The sequence below is a fragment of the Erinaceus europaeus genome, chromosome 21, assembly GCF_950295315.1.
Source record: "Erinaceus europaeus chromosome 21, mEriEur2.1, whole genome shotgun sequence".
Classification (NCBI taxonomy): Eukaryota; Metazoa; Chordata; class Mammalia; order Eulipotyphla; family Erinaceidae; genus Erinaceus; species Erinaceus europaeus.
Genome location: NC_080182.1, coordinates 19,218,439 through 19,240,904, shown reverse-complemented (window position 1 = coordinate 19,240,904; position 22,466 = coordinate 19,218,439). Strand labels below are relative to the sequence as shown.

The window sequence follows — 22,466 nt, the reverse complement described above, 5'->3', positions numbered from 1 at the left end:
TTTTGTTAATTAATCCTTTCTTAAATAAAAAAATAATAATAATAATAAAAATAAATAAATAAATAAAGATTAACACATAAAGAAAAAAAAATCACATATAACTAAGAAAAAAAGGCTTGTGTGAGAGGATGAAACTTTCACTGGGAGGACAACATAGACTATACACACAGAAATTCTTTATGGAGGAGCAACTATTCCAATAAAGAGTCAAGTGTTGATGAAGAAATGTGGAGTAAGAGGAATGATGAAATGGATTTGTGGTAATTAGGTCCCATTTATGTTAGGATAAATTTGGCTATTTTGATACTGAAATTTTTATATTAAATACCCATATTCAAATAGATTTTCTTTAACAATTAAAAATTATTCTGTCTTTAAATTAAAATATCACTTTACTGAGGAAAGTGTAATTTACAGGATTTTTGATGTCACAAGGGTACAGTATCACATTTTCCCAGAACAAGTATCAGTATACTTCACCCTCAACCAAACCATTATCTTATTCCACCATAGGAATTTGGGTCATCAGACTTCCTTTCTGAGCCTTTAAATCTGCTGTGATAGACTGTAGTCCTTAGAGGATTCAACTTGGATTGCCCTTTCCTTTGTTTCTTAGAGCCCATTTGTGAGTGAGATTATTTTATATTCATCTTTCTTCTGAGTTACCTAGTTCAACATGTTGTAGCAAAAGAAAATATAATTTCCACAAAAGGTTTTATTTTCCACATTTCAGATCTTATTTTATATTCCTAAGTAGACTTATAAAATGTTGTTAATGGATGCATTTTTTACATCAACTAAATTTTTTTTCAGGAGGTGGGGGGGCAGGTTAATGGTATATAAAAAAAAAAAAAAAAAGTGTGAGAGAGTCAAAGTCTTTGATGTCTTTCTGACTGGTATTTCCTATCATGGATTCCTACGTTATGGGTCTTCTTCATGATGGTTAGACTACATTTTACTGATGGCAACATCTAAATAAGCAAACAAAAACATCCTCCCATCAGCTGCTACATTCATATTTACTTTCTACACCTCTGTCTGTTTTACCTCAAGTACGTTTTGATAACCTACTCCACTGATATGACTTGTCAAGAAATAGTTCATTACCCAAAATCTTAAAACTTAAGGATTCTACTTCCAACATTTCATTAGAGCATCCTGTCTCCAGTTTCACTTTATCTCTTTATCCTATGTTCTGCTGTCCTCTTTTTTCATTATATTTACCCTGAAACTTTGGTTTGTCATTCAATCACACTCTTGCAAACACTGCTAATTCACTGCCCTATTTCTCACACAGTTTGGTAAGACCAATGTCTTGGTTATTGATCACTACTGTGGGAAAGCAAACATCTTTATAGGTTGGTATCACAGAAGTCCATAATGTAAATAAAGTCCCAGTCCTGACCCTCCAGTGCTCTATATATTGCTGGATGGTGTTCTTTCTTTTTTTTTAATATTTATTTATTCCCTTTTTGTTGTCCTTGTTTTTTGTTGTTGTTGTTGTTGTTGTTATTATTGTTGTCATTGTTGGATAGGACAGAGAGAAATGGAGAGAGGAGGGGAAGACAGAGAGGGGGAGAGAAAGATAGACACCTGCAGACCTGCTTCACCGCCTGTGAAGCGACTCCCCTGCAGGTGGGGAGCCGGGGCTCGAACCGGAATCCTTATGCCGGTCCTTGTGCTTTGCGCCACCTGCGCTTAACCCGCTGAGCTACAGCCCGACTCTCGGTGTTCTTTCTTATTTCATGACTTTGAAATCTCTCTTCTCATTAGGTCTGATTAAGTCATCTCCTACTTGTGACTCATATGAAGATCTTACAGTACTTCACATTTAAACCATAGTATTTATCATGTAAAAAGTCTTTTGACTCCCTCTTCCTACATTTCTGAACTTAGATTCACATGAATCATCCCTTTTTCCTGAGTTTCAACATTCATAGATACCAGCCTTCATTCTATCTTTAATCCCCTTTTTGAAGCTTATCTTCAAACTGTGATTTTTTTTTCAATACTGCTCCTTACATTGAACAAATAATTTCCATCTTAAAAAAAAAGGAAAAACACTAGGGGCCAGGCATTGGTGCACCTAGTTAAGCAAACACACTACAGTGCACAAGGACCCAAGTTTAAGTCCTTGGTCCCTACCTACAGGAGGAAAGCTTCACAAGTGGTGAAGCAGGGCTGCAGGTCTCTCTCTCTCTCTCTCTCTCTCTCTCTCTCCTTCTCAATTTCTCTCTGTATCTATGTAACGATAGTAACAATAAATAAATAAATATAAAAAATTAGAAGAAAAACACTAAATCACCTGCACACTAAGAAACAAGTAATTTTTGTCAAGAACCAAAAGGAGGGAAAAGAGTCTTTTCAATAAATGGAAATAGAAAAAACAAAACATCAGAAGGATAAAACAGAACCACCACACATCACCACACACAAATGTTAACTCAAATTTGATCAAAAGTACAGATATCAGGCCAGAAACCATCAAATACATAACTAAAACATTGGCAGAACCCTCCACAATGTTTTCTTTGGAATACCCTTGACTGCAGTGAATAGAAGATCTTTACTAGGTAAAGGACTAATAACCAACATATATAAAGAGCTCGCAAAATTCTACAACAGCAACAACAAAACACCTCAAAATGGGGAAAAAAGCATGGACACAGTCTTTCTTTTTTTGCCTCCAGTGTTAGCACTGGGTCTCAGTGCCTGCCCTACAAATCCATTGCTCCTGGAGACCTTTTTTCCTCATTTTTTATTGGATAGAACAGAGGGAAATTGAGAGACAAAGGGAAGATGGGGGATGGAGAGAAAGATAGATACCTGCAGACCTGCTTCACTGCTTGTGAAGCAAACCCCCTGTAGGTGGGGAGCTGGAGCTCGAACTGGGATCCTTGATAGGGTCCTCACACTTCATTCTGTGTGTTACTGCCCGGCCCCCAACACAATTTTTACCAAAGATAATCAACCAGATGTCCATCAGACATAAAAACCCTCAGAGTCACTATGAAATAAATACAATTAAAAACAACAAGATACCACTTCCTACTTGTGAGAATGTCATACATTAGAAAAGACAGAAGCAAGTGCTGGTAAGGATGTGGATGAATGGGAACATGTCTACACTGCTTCTGGGAATGTAGACTGATACAATCCCTGTGGAAAACAGTCTGGAGATTTTTCAGAACCGGCAGCTCTGGAGATTTTTCAGATCTGGCAGCTCCTTTCATACAAAAATAACACAGAAATACCTATCCAAAGAGACTTATATACAACCATGTTCATAATAGCACAAATTGTAATAACTCAAACTTGGAAACAACCCAGATGCCCAAGGACAAATGAATCGCTAAGAAAGTTGTGGTGTATTTCTATACAATGGAATGTTACTCAGTCATAAAAATGAATAGATTATCTTCTTTGCCTCACCTTGAATGGAATTGAAAGGAATGATGTTAAATGGGATAAACTATAGAAGAATCATATCAGATAATCTCACTCATAGGTGGAAACTAAGAAACAAAAGAAAGGGACGTACAGGCTGAAACTGGATTGGGTATGGTATATTGCAGCAAAGAACCCAGGGGAAGGTGGAGACAGGAGAGGGTGGAAAGGGCATTGAGAACTCAGTGTGTAATGGCAGAGAAATGGTTGGGTGAATCTTGACAGCGGTGTGTGGATACTTAACATGAGGATATAAGGGGTATATATATCTATGTGCCAACAACTGTCCTGTAACCCATTATTTCAAGAGAATGATATAAAAGATCAGAAAATTAACTAGATTCAAGTGTACTTATTTTCTTCTCTGCTACTCTTCATAAACCATGATTATTGAATCGCCAGTACTTGTACACTCACTTCCCTATAAGACATTCACTGTCTTTGCCCTTCTCCTCCAGGAAGTTTTATCAATTATTCAGTGAGCGCTGTGCAAATAAATATGATGGTTTCAAAAAAAAATATGATGTTTCTTTTCAGAAAAATCTGTGTCTTTTCAAAAGTCATTTTAATAGACAAGCCTATCTTTATAAATGGTTTTAATTATTTCATCAACTCAAGTTCTTGATCTTCCCTTTATATATCTAGCAGTCTTTTCTGCTTTGCGTATTAGACTCCTTTTTCTACCTATTATTTACAAGGTTTTTTTTCTCCTTTTTTCATTCCAAGAATACTTTTTTGTCACTTAACATATTTCATGATTCTTATTCAAAATCTATGTCTAACTATATTCTGAGCTGCAGATACACACATTCAATATATTTTATGATTTTCTCCATTTCAATCCCCAGAGACATTCCAAGCTCAAACAACATATGCAACACCAAACTTGATCTCTTTCCTGTCAAATTTTATCCTTTTGTCTCTGGCTTAAAGCCCAGCCAATGACATCTCAGGTTACTTAACTCTACCTTCAGAGTAGAGTTTTCTTTAACTCCTTTCTTTCTGTATATCTATCCTGATATCTAATAGTTACTAAGACCTATGTATTCCATCTTTTTAATGTCACAGGTTTACCAATGCTTCATTCTAATTTTCATAACTTGAATACTTGCCACTATGATTTTATACTGACATCCTTAAATTCTGGTTTCCCAATTCTAATTAACCATTTTTCTTCAATGAATGTTCCATCCTTTATCCAAAATGGTCATATCACTCTCCAATTTAAAACCTTTTAATGGAATGGAAAAAAAGTTCACTTGGACAGTGCACTCATATGACATGTGACTGACCCAGGTTTGAGCCCAGCTACCACCACATTGATTAAAGTTTTGGTTCTGTTCTCATTTTACCTGTCTCTGTTTCTCTTTCTGTCTCTATTGATAAAATAGAACATCAGTGCACACCTATTGCCCTCCAGACAAAATTCAAGTTCTCAAAAGTAGTAACATTATTCCAGCCTGCTTCTTCTTCCTATTTCTCTTTTATACTGCCAAATTCATTATATTTACCCATGACAGAACCATCTCTAATTCTCTGGATCTGTTATCATTTGCTAATATGTGACTTTCCAGATGCTTCCTCTTGGTCTGAAAGTTTCCCCTTCTTATTTTCCCTTGACTAATTTCATTGCATCCTCATGTCTCCTACTATACATTAGTTCTTTATTGTTCTTGTCAGGACTTCACTGCTCTGGAATGACTTTTTTTTTTTTTTTTTTTTGGTAGAGAAAAGAAGGAATGAGGCAAAAACAACACAGCACTTATTGTGCTTCCTTCCCCAGAATAAACTACCAAGTAACACAAGTAGATTCTGAGTTCATATATCTGACTGAATAATTTATAGGCCAAAAAATGTCATATGTTTGTTCATATGGAAACAAACTCGACATTGTGGTAAAATCCCCCATTAAACCTAAATTGCTAACTGGTCTTCCAGGCTCTTTAGGAAAGTTTCTTATCTAGCACTTAACACAGTGACTGCCTTATGAAATGTTTTTTAATAAATCTTCTTTGGGTAAATAAAAGAACAAGGTGATATGTGACTTAAAGGAAGCATACAGCCTTTACCTAAAATAATATCTACACTGACCCAGTCTTACTTTCTACCATTGTGATATTTTGCTACATGAACTTTAAATGACTTGCTATCCTCTAAGGCCCTCAGATGGTTTCTTATTTCTAAGAACTAATGTAACCTACCCCATCATTCACATTCCTACTTCTATCTATCTTTACCACCCAAATTCAGCTCAGAATCAATGTTAAAGAGTTTCTGATCATTTTTTTAAACTCTCATTCATCCATATTGTATACATTTAAATTTTACAAACAACAACAGTAACGGCATTAGACTGTGGTTTTATTTTTACCAAAGGTTTATTTATATTGTCTACTTATGTTTGTATCCCTGATACTTGATTGCAGTGTCAAGTACACAGAGTGAATACAAGAAATGTCTGATATAATGACTGAGTGAAATTGGGTTGGTTTGTGCCTCTGTGGATTACCAATTAGGCATCTTAAACACCAGTGTACTATGTCAGCTTAGCTTGATCCCATACTGGCACACTGTTGAGTCACATTTTTCCATACTGGAAAAAAGCTTTCACAGTGCCTTTGTCTATACCAGTTTTATATGTGATAAAAAATATGTCATTTCCAAAAATCACTTATGTTGTATCCACCAGAAAACTAGCAAATATTCTAGGAAAACAAGTCTATTTTCACTTAGATGAAGACTAAAGAAACTAAAGTATGAGTTTTATATTGTCAATAAATACAACCTTATAAGAGGGTACAGATACAAAATATCTCAAAATGTTTGTTGTTGACCATTATCATTATTGCTATTACTTTGCAGTTCTGGGATAGGAACTAAGGTTTTGGCCTTACATATGTGTTACCCTAAAGAGTGGTCTACTAGGTCCAACCTGCACATATAAAGAGAGAGAGAAGAGAGGTAGAAAAAAGACAGAGACCTTAGCAGCACTCTTCCACACATGGAGTTCCCTCAGTGTCATCCATAGAGTTTCCATATTGTTTTGAAACTCAAGCACATGGTAAGGCACACACTTTAGAGTAAGCTATCTCCAGCAACCCCAAAATGTTATTTTCTTTGTCATCTATATATCTTTTTTACTTCACAGCTGTAAAGTTGCCTGCATTCTACTCTAATGATTTATCTGGATTTTAAACCATCCTGTGCGATTTTTGTTTCTTACTCCTTCAGCCACACAAAAACATCAAGTTACTTTTTTTGCCTTCAGGTTGGGTGCCTGCACTATGAATCCTGGAGGCCATTTTTCCCATTTTGTTGCCTTTCTTGTCACCCTTGTTGTTGTCGTTATTATCATTGACGTTGTTGTTGTTGTTGTTGGATAGGACAGAGAGAAATCAAGAGAGGAGGGGAGACAGAGACACCTGCAGACCTGCCTCACTGCTCATAAAGTGACCCCCTGCAGGTGGGGAGCAGGAGGCTTGAACCGGGATCCTTATGCCTGTCCTTGCATTTCGTGCCATGTGTGCTTAACTTGCTGCGCTACCACCTAACCACCAGGTTACAGGTTTTTAAAGTTCCATTTTGATCAGCTAATTTCGCTACTCAATAATTTTTAGTGACTCCTGTCTTTGGAATCAGGCAAAAAGCTGAGCCTACATTTACAGAAATATGTTCTATCGCAGCTGATTTGTGGAAAGCCTGACCCATGGCTGGTGTGTAGTGAATGCTTTTTATATGAATTCTTTCTTTCTTGTGTTCTTGAAAGTACAATCAGAGAACTTAGCTGCTCTGAAGTTAGTTTGTGTCTTTCATTAGTATTAACTTGATTTTCTTGAATTTTCAAGAGTAGGTGACTCTTGCTAAATAAAGATGGCATGTATTCAACAAAATCAAGGCTGTATATACATCAGAGAAAGGTATCTTCCTATGATGTCAAATATTTTAAGGGAAGCAGACATGTTAAAATATGACAGGTAATACATTTTGGAATGAAAGATAAGTAGTATTTTAACTAATGACACTTTGCAGAGCTCTCCAGGAGAACCAAAGTGACCGCACAGCTACAAGTTGACTTATTATTTTTCAGCTGAATATCTAAGATGAATATTCAGTCATGGTCATAATGAGGTCTACAAAATATGAGAAATGGGTTATTCTTCAGATACTGCACCAAGCAAATGTGTGATCAAGAATAAGATGTTTTCAGCTTAAAAATTACCTTTTTATTTGCCCAACTCTACTGCCCCAGGGGCTCTTTTAGTCTGTTACTGTGTTGTCTCTTGCTCTGTTTCTAGAGCTTTCTAGTTTGGGTTTTTATGACCTCTAAGTCTGACATATTCAAACTTCTTCAGGCTTCTAGCATTTTATTTTGTTAGTAAATCAATAAAAACTAAAAAAAAAAAAAAAGGAAAAGAAAAAAAAAGAAAGAAAGCTCCCAGTTCCCTCTTTGCAAGAAAGCAAAATTAAAACTTAAGATAAGATTTGTGTAGTTTAAGGTGAAATCCACCTTTTCATGCTGACATGCCCTGTTCTAAAGTATACTACTGAATTCTAAGAAATAACTTCAATATTGCCAATTAGACTCCTCAAGATACGAATGTACTCTCAAACCAACTGCTACCTCTACCACTTTGTTGTTCAAGTGGAACAATAGCGACATCCCATTCAATATTCAGAATATCACTTTTTGAACAAAATTGAAACTGCAATTCATTCAACAGTTATATTGAGAACCTACTATGTGTCAGAAACTATACTGGGTGTTGAGCAAGCAAATGGGATAATTTTCTGATTTCAAAAGAAATCTGGTCTCTAAAGCAGTGCTTCTCAAACTTAAAAAAAAAAAGTTCAATCAGTGCTTTCACTTGATAGACATAATTATCATCCCACTTCCCAGAATGCCTATTGAACCCTCTTAACGTTAAAAAATAAACAAAAAACTGATACACAGAGCACAGACTTTATTTTCTGTGTATCCTCACATACCAAACAACTTCAAGGTTTTGCTTTTTATTTCAAATGCAAAATATTTATTGTTCATTCATACAACTGTGTAAATACACTATCCTCTCCCCCCCCCACAGATTCTACTCTCCCACCCTGGAACTGTGATTCAAATTTACTGCTCCCAACCCTGTTGTTGAGAATCACTGCTTTAAAGAGTTTTGGAGAAAACCAGGCAACCTCCATCTCTCCCCTTCAATTAAGTCTTAAAGGAATTAGAATTTTCCTACCTGACACAACAGCTGGTGGAGTATCATAATCCTGTCTTGGGATTGAATCTTTGAATGAAAAGAGCATGAGAAAGAATGCAATGAAGTACAAAAGAAAATAAAATAGAATCTTAGCTCTACAATTTGGAAGTGCCCACTGTATGTCGTAAATCTTAGTTCTACAATTTGGAAGTGCCCACTGTATGTCGTATGGACGCCTAAACTCCATGCCTTTGAGCAGACAAGGCACTATTTTCACAGTTGATACAATGGCTCCATTACCATCACATTGTATATGTTATCAGGTCCCATGTGGCCTGATAGGCTAGTACAGTCTATCCCTGAACACTGTTATCTTCCTCAGTCGGTCACAATTTTGTTTCCTCCCTTATATAATCCATGTGAAGTCTTTACCCTTTCTGCTGACATAAAAATTATGCAAGGCAGCCCATGTGTTAGGACCCCAGAGACAATTATGTAACACAGTTCTAAAGAACAGAAGAAGGAAGAAGTACATTTCTAAGGAGATAATTAAAAAATGCATGCATTCCTCTGTTCTATGTAGTCTGATGCATTTTTTTTTAATCTAGACATTTTTTTTAAATTAATCTCTCAGCTCAGCTACTGATTCCTGTGTTTGTCACTCAGATTCAGGGAGCTTTGTGTTCTGGAATTATGAGAGAAGAGACAAAAAGAGCAGAATCTATACAACCAGTGATAGTGATATTTTTCCCCAAACTGTTACAATATTGAAGGTGGCAAATGGTATGAAAATTTAATTATACTACATGGTACCCATTTCAAAATTTAGGCCTATGAATGATAAAATATATCAATGTTTTCTGAAGATGAAAAAGTCTTTGGTTTAATGCAACTCTTTTAAAATGATTCTTAAAGAGGAAAATGGGGTATTGTTTATAGACTAAGCCCCCCTCTGCCCTTCCTTAAAAAAAAAACTGAAAAAATAATCTAATCTCTAGGGGTAAATTATAAAATGAAACATATATTGCTCACATTAAAATAAAGTACCTTAATTCCATTCAGGTGACCATTATTCTATATCAGTAGAATCTCAAACTTTATTTTTCCACTTATTTGATAGTTTAATTTGGACTATCATAAATTACTCCACTTTATCTCCTTGTCACAAAGGACGATGTTCATCACTTGCTCTGGGGTTAATGGTATATGAGAAGATATATTAAAACTTAGCAGCATTACAAACTACTTTGCCCAGTAAAAGGAACACAGATCAAAGATTCAAATGAAAGTATAAGTTATTATTATTTTTCAACAGGTACATGAACTGGAAAGGTGGTTATAATTCTAAAATCTAGAGTAAGTTGAATTGTTCTAAAGTGTCTCCAAATATTTGATTAATAATGATAGCAATTGACAGTACCTTTTTAAATAACTATGATACATTATCACTACAAAAAATAAAAGAAATTTTAGGACCATACCACCAGTCATTTACAGAAAATTACATCGGTATACATTTTTAAAGGATAATAAAAGCCAGCCATTTTGATTGTTGAATACTTGGAGAATGTTAAAAAAAAAAGCATAACTGTTAAAATAAAATTTGTCTTAATTCCCACAGTGAAAAAAAAAAACATTTGTTTGGTAGTTCTTATAGCCTTATTCAATAAAATTATTTTTCACCATGGACACTATGTTACATACAATGAAAATTTATATCCTGTTCTATGGCATAAGATGTAACTGACTGTTCTATGATATAAGGCATAAGACAGACATAATTATTTTTCCAACTATTTAAAATTTATAATGTAAATTCAATTTTCTATATTGAGTGGGGTTAGAATTTAATAATTCTTGTTAAAATTATAAAGAACACTGAGATTAGTACTTAGAAGTATATAAGCTCTCTATTGTTTAAAAATATGTCCATTAACTAGTTCTTTGAAACTATAACTGCTTGGTAACTCAGTATAGTTGTTTGAGGGTCTTAATTGCCTAACTTGTTATTTAACTTCCACTTCAACAAACATACTTTCCTATTATCAAACCATTAGTGATTGGGAGTATTTATTTATTTATCTATCTATCTATCAGATCACTATTCGGCTCTGTTTTATAATGGTGTTGCAGATTGAACCTGAAGCCTCAGATATGAAAGTCTTTCACATAAGCATTATACTATCTGTCCAGCCCAGAGAGTATTCCCCTTCATCACTGATATATATTATTTTGATAATTTGACTTATGGGGCTATGTACATGTATAGATTTCTTTCAATTTCAATTTATTTGATTATTATCTTTTCATATGCTCTTTGGCATTCTATTTGCTCATATCAAATGTTATGACTTCCTACATTTTATCTAATAGGCTGTTTTCTGTATTTTTGTATTGAATGACATGAAATCAGAACCTGTCTTTTAAACAGCCAAAGTCTAATATTTAGGGGCCAGGTGGTAGCACACCTGTTACAATGCACAAGGACCCAGGTTTGAGGCACTAGTCTCCACATGCATGGGGTATATGTGTGTGGGGGGGGAGGGGAGCTTCAGAAGTGATGAAGCAGGGTTGTAGGTATCTCTGTCTCCCTCTTCCCTCTTGCCTCTCAATTTATCTATCCAATAAATAAATAAAGATAATTTTAATATTTACAAAAATATATTAATCTTTCACCTAATGACTAGTGACTCACTTATAGACTAACTTTGATATTCACTCATATGACAACAGTTAAACAAAATTGTAACTTCATTTTATTCTGTATGCTCTTCACAACTCATGAAGCTTTCCCCCTGTAGGTGGGGACCAGGGGCTTGAACCTGGGTCCTTTTGTACTGTAAGCTTTGCGCTTGCGCAAAACCAGGTGTGCCACCACCTGGCCCTGTTATTCTATATTCTATATTCTCATCTTGTATTAATTAATTAATTGATGTTTTTATTGGAAAAATCCTCTAAAGAAATATACCCACTCCTGTTTATAAATTGGTTAGACCATTTATTTTTCTTGAGTTCATTTAACCATTTCACTTTCTCTCATTCTTAGCCTTAAAATTGTATTCATGCCTGATAATGAAACAAAATTCACTTCTAAGTAAAATAAATTCAAATTTTTATATGATACCATCAGGACTTCAAAGCTGTAAGAAAGGACCCATGTGACTTAAAATATTAGAGAATTATAATGAATAAATGAATTATAATAACAAGATTATCTTTGTGTATAGCTATGGTTACACTATGGGAATCCAGTCATGTCAAATATCACCAGTGGTTTGGAGAAGACAAACAGAACTGCAGATAAGAAACCTGCAGAACAAAAGCTTTTTATTCTTTTCAGTGATGACATTGTGAGCCACTGGTGACCACCAACTGAACAAACGAAAAGGAGATAAGAAACTTGTAAAACAAGATTGTCATACAATTTAGAAGTTCTCATAACACAGTATAGTCCCCATGGTTTCTGCTAAAGCTTACAATACAGTGATAAGAAACTATGGATAACAGTTTCAGTTCTATGGATGGAATCCTGTCACTAAATAAATAAATAAATAAATAGACAAACAATAGCATAAAGCTAGAAAATTCTTCAAGGTCAATAGAGCCCTGGAATAAAACAGTCACACTGTCTGCATAAAATTTACTTCCTCTAAAGCCTCTAAATTCAATCTAGCTCAAAAAAATAGAGAAATGAATAATACCCAGTTGACGGGGCACAGGGTAGAGAACAGTTAATTATATTACATGATATCCACTTCAAATTTGCAATTATGTGGGACCAAACATATAATTTGATGAAGTTGAAAAATATGCTTTGGCTAAATACATTTTGGTTTTTACTCAGGGTTCTTAAAAAAGGAAAGTGAGACATGACCTATAATCTGTGGTCTAGACTTCAATCTGCTTCTAAAACATGTAAAATTTCTAATCTAGCTCCAACTCCCATAATCTGATTAATGTTTTTGGATTATTCCCTGGACCTCTCTCTTCTCTGTTCCTGATAAGTGTTTACAGAGGTGAAGCTACTGTCTTTATCTAGATTTGCTGCTGCTCACAATCATATATGTAGGTTTTTTTCAGTGAGCTCAAACATGTGAAAGGTTACATGCAAAGAGAGATACAGTCAGATAATTTTACTTTTACTGACTGTGGCAACATGGCAGAAAATAAATTAAAGCAAATTGAGACTGAAAGTTAGAAGTGTAGTTAAGAAACTATCAATAACAGTTATTATTATTATTATTATTAGTAGTAGTAGTAGTAGTAGTAGTTAATCACTAATCAAATGAGGCCTAGGGTCACAACAGATACAGAGAAGGAGATATATCTGACAAGTGTCTTGGGGACAAAAACAGGGGGACTTGAAAACTAATTGTGTATGGTAGTGAGGAATAGAATCGAGATTGAATGGGATGCACAGCACTGGAGTAGTGGGCCACAGTAATGGTTAGTTGACAAGAAATAAGGAACAGGAACATATCAGAGAGTGAAAGCTCAGTGCGAGGAGGCTCACGAGTTTATTTTCATAGTGCAGGTTTTGACAGGTCTGAGGACAATGCATATGAAATTATTTATGAAGTAGTTGGGTAAATGTGTCTCAAAATTAAAAATTCTAAGATGAGGTTATCACTGAGGACTCAAATTTAAAAAAGTGTTCAGTATAAGAAGGCAGAGTTCAAAATTATGAAAGTAAATGAGATTACATAAATAAATCATGTATGCATGTGAACTTAAAAAATTAAACATTGGCTTAGCAACCTCTGAGAGAAAAGAAGACGCAGTAACCATAGAAGTCAGGAGAATTAGGAAAACACTGGGAAGGAGTCACATATTAAAGAGTTCATAGGAAAAACTGGGTCCACTATTAAAATGAGGAATTTTCACATCACAATTCAAACATTTATTTATCTTCTCTTGAGAAATTGAAAGGTGAAGGTCCCCTATATGGTCAGGAGGCAATACCTGCCTGAAATTGAGTATATAACTGACCTCTTTAGATGGTTCAGTTCATGTTCCAGGCTGCTAGAGGCACAACATCTGCACACAATTCATCCAAAACTCAGGAAGACATGTTACAGTTATAATTGTGTTAAAATATCTCTAACTAAACATTACATCTCTCATGTCATATATTTTATATCACATAGCTATGTCTATAACATAGGTAGTTATAGGCCAAATTTCTTTCTATATTTTCAGAATTTTTCTTGAATAAATCGACTGTATTCATTAATGTAAGTTGACTGGAGTCTATAAAAGTTGGAGTAACGTATGCTGGAAGAAAAGGAAGTAGAAACTTAAAGGAAATGTTATGTCAACAGACTTAGAACAGGCCAGTTGAGTTGTAACACAAACATGGTGGTATTTTACATCCTTTCTGATGACCTAGATTAGGTTTTTCCTTGGTCAGAAGTCACTGGAGGTAGAGAGTTAAAGGGGACTCATTTGATAAGCATCTCCACCATTGTGGGTAGGTGTCCACTTGTATTAGCTACATGACATCTGTCCTTTAATTTAATATTCACAACACTCTGGAGTATAACTCTTAATTCCCCACTTTGTATATAGGAAGCAAAAGGCCAGGAAAGTTAGGTAACTTGCTTAAGCATATATAACTAATAAAACTTTGGATATATGTTTTATTCTAACGTTTCCTGTTCTATCACCAGGTCAGTAACCTTCCATACAAGGGATATGGATGGTGAAAAGATACAATAAGGTAGGGGAAATATAAAGAAAAGAATCAGCCTCAGTTGCATAATAGTCACTCCAAATGCCAATCAAAAATCCAAATAAAACAAATCTATAATAGTATATCAAAGAGTGATGATTTAGGGGGGTGGGGAGAAGCTTTCTTGACAGCAAATATAATCTGTAATATTATGTTGAATAAATCAACAAGGTAATGTTGCTTTCACTCTGCCTTCCCTGAAACTTATAAAAATTTAAACCTTTGCAAAACATCAATTTACATCATGCTACTAATACATCCATCCATTATTTGATTGTGAGGGGGAGAAAGTAATGGAAAAATAACTAGAGGGAATTTAGTGCTAAAATAAATCCCTGTATGAAAAATGTTTGCTCTCTAGGAGAGGGTAGGTATTGAACAACTTGCTTCTAACCGGCTGGGCAAAACTTGTGGTCTTGTATAAATGTGTTCTTGTTGAAAATGCTTCAATTTTATATATTTAGTGACTATAATCATTATACTAATAAGTGTTATTGAATCAATAAGTACTATAATTCTATGTCTGTTCTATATACTTTAGCTTATTTTTCAATTCCCTAAAGGGTTCAGACATAGTATCAGTTAACATAAAACGTGTGGCTCTCCTAGTTTGCAGATTTGAACTCACATAAATCAGCTAACTTTGTTTTTGATTCAAATGTGTAGAATTTAAAAATTATTTCCATGCTTTGCATTATAAATCTTGCTTTGTATAAAATCCCACACTGTCATATAGTACAGTAACATTGCATTATTTCACTCATGCAAAGTTAATGATCATTAAGAAAAGAAGAGTGATATGAAGGGAAACTAGTGGTGGGAACATGAGAAATTGCTGGCTTCTCATTCTTACTCTTGGCATCTGCTTTGATAGTAATGAGCAAAGTGACTACAAACAATCCTTCACATTTCCCCAATTTTATAACTATTCTCCACAGGCTGAGCTCCTGGGTAAAAATAAGCTGTACTATAGTTGACAATAAAATGCTATCTTACATAGGACTTTTAAATTTTTAAGTCTGGGGTTGGCAAAATAGCTCACTAGAATAGTATGTTGCTTTGTTAATGTGTATGGCCTAGGTTCCAGCCTCACCCTCACTGCAATGAAAGAAGTTTTGGTACTGTGGTACCTCCATTACACACACACACACTCTCTCTTTCAGCTCTTTCTCCCTTTCTCCTTCCCTCCCCCCACTAAAAAGATCTTCAGCCTAAGAAATCAATGTACTCCAGAGTCTCATAGGTCAAAAGGAACCACCAAATGCTTTTTATAGACTTAGCAACTGAGGACTTAGAGACAAATACTTTATATTGATAAAATTAAATTGTCTACTGAAACAATCTGGCTCTTTCCATTAAAGCAGGTTAATAAAGACTCAGTGGACATGTCAGAAACTTTTTATATTCCCCAAATCCTAGGAGGTACTATACTACTATACCAACTACACCAACAATCATTGCTGTAAGATAAATCCTCCAGTATATGTGCATATTGTACACAGAAATGTAAATATGATGCTGGCATAATGTGAAGAATCACAGGAGTGATGACTCCGACACATAAAGATTAAAACACAGAGGCATTCTAGTTAAAGAGATCCCATGGATCATCACATTCAATACTTCAACAGATAACAAAAGGTGATAAAGAACAAATATCAACAACAGGTCTCAGGGTTAAAGTCAAGGATTCTTGACACCTAGTCCTGGGATCTTTCTATATTATTTCAGTTGCCTCAGAAAGATGAAGCTATATATTGAGTTGATAGTAGAACCATGATACTTCTATTTTTTTTTGGGGGGGCATGGAAAAATATGTCATGACTTTACCAACAACCCAATATTTCTCTCTACATCTTTGACAAAAATGGCATAAGTGTTGGAACCAATATTTATGAAGAAAATGGTTATCAGTGGTATGAGAGAAGTAGACTTTGGTGCTTTACATTATTCTTTATAATCAAAATTTTAAAAGTTATACTCTCCCATATTTCATTAGATATTTATTGTCTTCACCATTTGGTGAATTGTCTTCAGTCAATTTTTTTTTTTTTGCTGTAGAATTTTGCTAGTTATTTCAAACAGCCTCATAGCTATAAAATCAAGTCTGCAATGAGCAATTATCAGTAAGCATTTGCCCCTATAGAGAAATAGCTAGTAAAAAATATCGTAATCGATAAAATGTCAAATCCATTAGATGCCTTCTCCTTTAATCGATTATGTTAAAATATTCTAAAGATAGATTTTTAAAAAGCCTCTTATATCAGGTTCTCAATGACATTTCATTGACCTAAAAATTGATATGAATAGAAAGAAAAAGGTCCACAGATTAGTCATAATTATTGTATCTCCCCACACAGAAAAACACACACGCTTGTAGATAATTTGAAAATTTCACACGAGCTAAGGTGGCAGACATTTGGAAACAGAACATTAGGGCAAAGTGCATTGTTTTTAGTTCAGGTTCACAGGTGCCGGCATAAGGACATCTTTTCAAAAGCAGACATTATACCTGGAGCAAGTGTTGCAAAAATAATTGCCTCCCATTTCAGTTCCACACAGGAGAACCTTCAGCTTTGCTACCATAAATAAATGTGTCTCAGAACTGAATATGTGTGCAGAATACAGCTTACTGCACACTGGCATCTGTAAAGTGTGTTAGTTGATGGGATAGAGCCAGTTTTGCTAATCATGCCAGCAAAAACAGAGAATATTGCCTCTTATTGAAGAAGTCCAAGAAAACAAAGCAAGATCTTCTACATACCGTTCCTGTTGTGCCCAAAGAAAGATGATTCATCTGTTGTGTCAGGGGCCCCATCATGTTGGCTGGCTGCATTGACATAGGATGGTCCATTGTTGGTGTAATCACAGCACCCTAAAAGTCACAAAGAATGTTCCAGCTGAAAACTTGTTCCATAAGGAAGAAAACTTTAAAAATATATATAATAAATACAGTAAACTTTGTTAACATCAAAAGCATTAACTTTTTTATGAAAAGACTAAATTCAACCATGTATGATTTTTTTCTTTTTAGTTTTTTTTCCATCGCTTTGCACTTGTCTAGATTTACAGGATTAGCAACATCTTTTCCCTCTGATGTATTTTATCTGTGATATTTCTAAAATGCCTGTCACTTACAATTCCAATATTCAGCGTATCCCAAGACAGCAATCATATAAGATACACTGTCCCTCATTATCCTAAACACAGGCTTCTATGTCTAAAAAATATGAACTGTATGAAGACTTTATAGTTTAAAAATATATAATCAGACTTAGTTTTACAAAATTTAATCCATGATGATTCTTGATTGATCCAATAAAATCTACTTTCAGAGAGCAGTGTCACCCCAGATGTATTTCTTGACTTTAGTCACTTCTATGGACATATTAAAATCTAATATATCAATAAATGATATAAAAACCAGTTACTGTTTCTCATTCCCCCCTCTGAAATCTTTTGACATACTTTCTATCTGTGATTCTGACATAAGACAGAAAAAATAATAATATCTGTTTATAGAATGTCAAGATTTTTATCAGTTATTAGGAAAGACCTACTTCCAGTGTATCCCTTCTTGATTTATTGAAACTTTGGATAGACCAAGAAATAGAGATTTTTAAAAACTCTGACCACAGATAACATTTTCCATAGCTAGTGAAGCAGAGAATCAGACCATGTTATTTTCTCCTTCTTGATTTCCAGAATTATGACTCTGCCTTAACTGACACACTTAGGAACTAGGATAATTTGTTTTTAAAAATTTTATTGAAGTGACATTGGACTATAATATTGCATAGCTTTCAGGTTCTAACATCATAATTCAACATCTGTATATATTCAATCTTATCTCTACCAAATGTCTAGTTTCCACTTATATTAATAATTGAACCCCAGATACATAATTTGCACATCTAGATTACTTTTCTCCTCTGGTGACCAGAATTTTATTTTCATAATCAGAGAGTTTGTGTCTGTTTCACTTGCTCACTTCTCTAAGTTTCAGGTATATGACTTCATATTTTGAAGGCTATTTATATGATATTGTGATCACACCCGAAAGTCTAGCTTCCATTCACCTCCATAGGTTTAATCCCCTTTACTCATTTTACCACTTCCCAATCCACCACACTCCCTGAAGTTAGCATTATGGCGTCAGAATATAAGGGTTTGTTTATGCTTTGTTTCTTGCCTGTGCTTGTTTGAAAAACTAGGTTTGTGTGTAATCTTTGAGACAATATAATCCCAAATATTTATTTTAAAGACTATAATAAAAAACAGAAGTTCATGGCACAAGAAACTCAGAAAGAACACCCAGTCATTTCAACAAAATAAATCAAGGGACAAAATAGAGTGACACACCTCAGTGACCTGTGTTCTATTGCCACAGATCTAGGGACGCAGAAGGGGAAAGCAAGGAACACAAAGAGGAGGTCGGGAATATAAGGTTTTGTGATGGAACACGATGAAAGGCTTGGCTGAAGAGGAGATGCGTTGAGGTGTATCTTTTTTATATTTTATTTATTCATTGAACAGACAGAGAGAAATCAAGAAAGAAAGAGAAGACAGAGTGAAAGAGAGAGAGAGAGAGAGACACCTGCAGCCTTGCTTCACCACTCATGAAGCTTCCCTCATGCAAGTGGAGACCAGGGGTTTGAACCTGGGACCTTGAGCACTGAGCACTGTAATGTGAGTGCTTAACCGGGTGTGCCACCACCTGGCCCCATTGAGGTCTATCTTGAGGGAAATGTGGAAATATACCCTCAAGGCAACAACAATTTTGTAAAGTATTATTTCCTCAATGCAGTGATATTTAAGTAGGAAAAAAAAAAAGGAGTTTGTGTCTGAATGCTGTTTTCTGTAAACACTACTTATTCTGTGATTATTTTTCACATAAGTAAACATTTTGAAAAGACAAAACAAAGACAGATTCAGATACATAACAGAATTGCAGCACACAATCTAGCTACAACAAAGGATTTCCTAAAACTCATTTGTTCCGGAGTTCTTCATATCACTCAAATCAACTTGCTTACTTTGTTCACTAAAAATAACAGGCTTAGGGACTGGGCTGTAGCACAGCGGGTTAAGTGCACAAAGCGCAAGGACTGGAGCAATGATCCTGGCTTGAGCCCCCAGACTCTAACTGAAGGGAGGTGGCTTCATGGGTGGTGAAGCAAGTCTGGAGGTGTCTATCTTTCTCTCCCCCTTCCTGTCTTTTCCTCTCTCGACTTCTCTCTGTCCTATTCAACAATGACAGCAATAACAACAATAATATTAACAACAACGATAAACAAGGGCAACAAAGGAGGGAAATTAACAGGTCTAACAGGCTATTGCTCTTCTGTTGGTCTCTTCCCTATTAATGTGGTAGAAAAATAGAAACTGAGCAAAAACATTTGGAAATGCTTGATAGGCAGTGATTTTTTTTTTCTTTCAAAAAAGACACAAGAGATGGGGGTCAGGAGATGGCACATCTGGTGGAGGGTACACATTTTCTTGCACAATGATCTGGGCTCAATTCCCCCAATCCTTTTTGCCAGTGAAAAACTTCAGAAGAATATAAGCCATGTTACAAGTGTTCTTTTCTCTCTCCCTCTGTATCCTCTCCTCCCCTCTCAATTTCTTTCTCTCTATCAGCAAAACAAAACAAAAAAGGGGAAAAAAAAAAAAAGGCCACTGGGAGGCTGATTATGTAGGCACCAAGCAAATAACCCTGGTGGCAAAGCAAATATATAAGTAAATAAATAAATAAATGTGTGTGTGTGTGTGTGTGTGTGTGTGTGTGTGTGTGTGTGTGTGTGTGTATGTGTGTGTTTTCTGGCTCCAGGGTTGTCACTGGGGCTCAGTGCCTGCACTACGAATCCACAGCTCCTGGTGGCTATTTGTTGTTGCTGTTGTTGCTGTTGTTGATAGGACAGAGAGAAACTGAGAGGAAGAGAACATACAGAGGGGGAGAGAAAGACCCCTGCAGACCTGCATCACCTGTTTGGGAAGCGGCCCCTCTACAGGTCGGGAACTGGGGCTGGACCTGGGGTCCTTGCACCAGTCCCTGCATTTAGTACTATGTGTGTTTAACCCAGTGTGTCACCACCTGGCCTCAATATGAGCTTTATATATGCTAGCATCAATCAGAAAATATATAATACTTTCTACATCTTGCAAAATACATAGTTCTGCATATGTTTTATTTGAATGCCTTAATAATCATTTCACCAGGATGCCTCTTGAGTGATAAATATGGTTAAATTTTTAATTACTATGATTTAGAGAAATATTATGTTTTCTACCTGTCACCTGAATTCCTCTAGCAAAAGAAACTTTCTGGTTTTTCTTTCCTTATTTGAAACAAAATAGTTTGCAGGCCTTCACTTCAGGTTTCTGTTTTTCCAGACTGTAATTAAGCACCTTGAGAACTAAGGTTCTTTTTTTTTATTAATTTTTTATATTTATTTATTTATTTTCCCTTTTGTTGCCCTTGTTTTTTGTTGTAGTTATTATTGTTGTCATTGCTGTCGTTGTTGATGGGTAGGACAGAGAGAAATGGGAGAGAGGAGGGGAAGACAGAGAGGGGGAGAGAAAGACAGACATCTGCAGACCTGCTTCACTGCCTGTGAAGCGACTTCCCTGCAGATGGAGAGCCTCCAGGAGCTCAAACCAGGATCCTTATGCCAGTCCTTGCACTTTGAGCCACGTGCGCTTAACCCGCTGCGCTACCACCCGACTCCCATCTTAGATTCTTTTTAGATCATTGAGGAATATATTGTAGAATAGCATCAGAGTTAAATCAAATGTTCTAAGTAATGTGATTATTATTATTATTATTAGCCCCAAATGCACATTCACACCATCGTAACCCTTAGCAGGTGCAAGACTTCAAGTCTCTTCTTGAATTGAAGATTTAGGTTGTCTTAGAATATCTGCCCCTAGAGAATACAATACACAGTTAATCTGTCACAATTCTGGAAATTCCACAATTCTAGTCAGCCTGATTGAACCATCACATAAAGGACCATTCCTTATGAATCAGAGGTAAAGACTAAAATGTGTTTGGTAAGGATACTTTCTTCTCAATACCCTGGAGGTGACCTCATCTCCCAGTGGTGGGAGTCATAGACTTCAGTCTTTGTCAGGGAGGTGACATGCAAATGAGATATGTGAGCATGTGACAGATGAATCAAAACTCATGCATAATAAGAATAGAAGGACTGAATGCCTGCATTTGGAATTAATTTAGGAAGAACTGTCTGGTCTCTTCAGAGAATCCTTTCAAGGGAATTGTTTTGGGACTCCTCTGATTACAGATGCCGCAGAATGAGTGTTGTTTGCCTGTAGAAACCAGAAACCTGACAATCAGAAAGCTGGGTGGGAAGGGATTTGTCATAATTTGGCGTTGTAAATCGCAGCACAAGGCATGGAGTGGGAAACAATGCAAGGAAAATATTCCCCTCTTAACTACACTATTTATTGTAAATAAATAAGAATAACATAAGAATTCTTGGGAAGGGCATGCGGTAACATACATTCTTATTCACATTCAGTAAAAAAATGTTCAATAAATAATGAGTACCCACATTTTCTTGTGTATTTTGCAGCACTGGACCTCACACATATACAGTCTCACTAATTTTTCAATCTTTTTTTTTTTAAATGTAACTAATTGAAGAGACAACATATGCCAGAGCTTCCCCCAGAGCAGTGCCCCCTCCATGTGGTACCAGGGTCTTGAATCTGGGTCTTGACTATGATAAGGGACTCATTCTATAGGTTGAGCTATTACAGGCACTCCAGTTGCTTAGAGAGAGAAAGAGAGAATGAGGCCAGTGGGGGAGAGAAAGAAACACATGCATTGTTCAGCTCTGGTATAATGTGGTGCTTGGGGATTAATCTCGAATCTTTGAGGCCTCTGAGATCTGAGGCCTGCATGTTAAGTCCTCTAACAGCTGAGCTACACACTCTCACATTTTTTTTTTTAGTATATCTCATTTTATTTTTTAATGTTTCATTTTATTTTATTTTTAAAAGAAAATATCTTATATTTAAAAAGGAAAATTTATTATCAGTGCTTACAATATGATAAGATTTCAGGGGCA

The 22,466-nt window shown here is 35.5% G+C and overlaps 1 protein-coding gene across 19 annotated transcripts in view; it reads right to left on the bottom strand.

The window, feature by feature from the left end:
* Nucleotides 1-22,466, bottom strand: part of RBMS3 (RNA binding motif single stranded interacting protein 3) — a 1,638,617-nt gene that overhangs the window by 68,953 nt on the left and 1,547,198 nt on the right. For 13 of the 19 annotated variants that reach the window (XM_060180467.1, XM_060180474.1, XM_060180470.1 and 10 more), the window contains 2 exons: nucleotides 17,138-17,248; nucleotides 8,682-8,729 (listed from right to left, as the gene is read on the bottom strand). In XM_060180467.1, the coding sequence (XP_060036450.1) occupies nucleotides 8,682-8,729; nucleotides 17,138-17,248 (159 nt within the window). The remainder of the gene's footprint in view (nucleotides 1-8,681; nucleotides 8,730-17,137; nucleotides 17,249-22,466) is intronic. The other 6 variants (XM_060180472.1, XM_060180478.1, XM_060180476.1 and 3 more) reach the window with 1 other exon arrangement.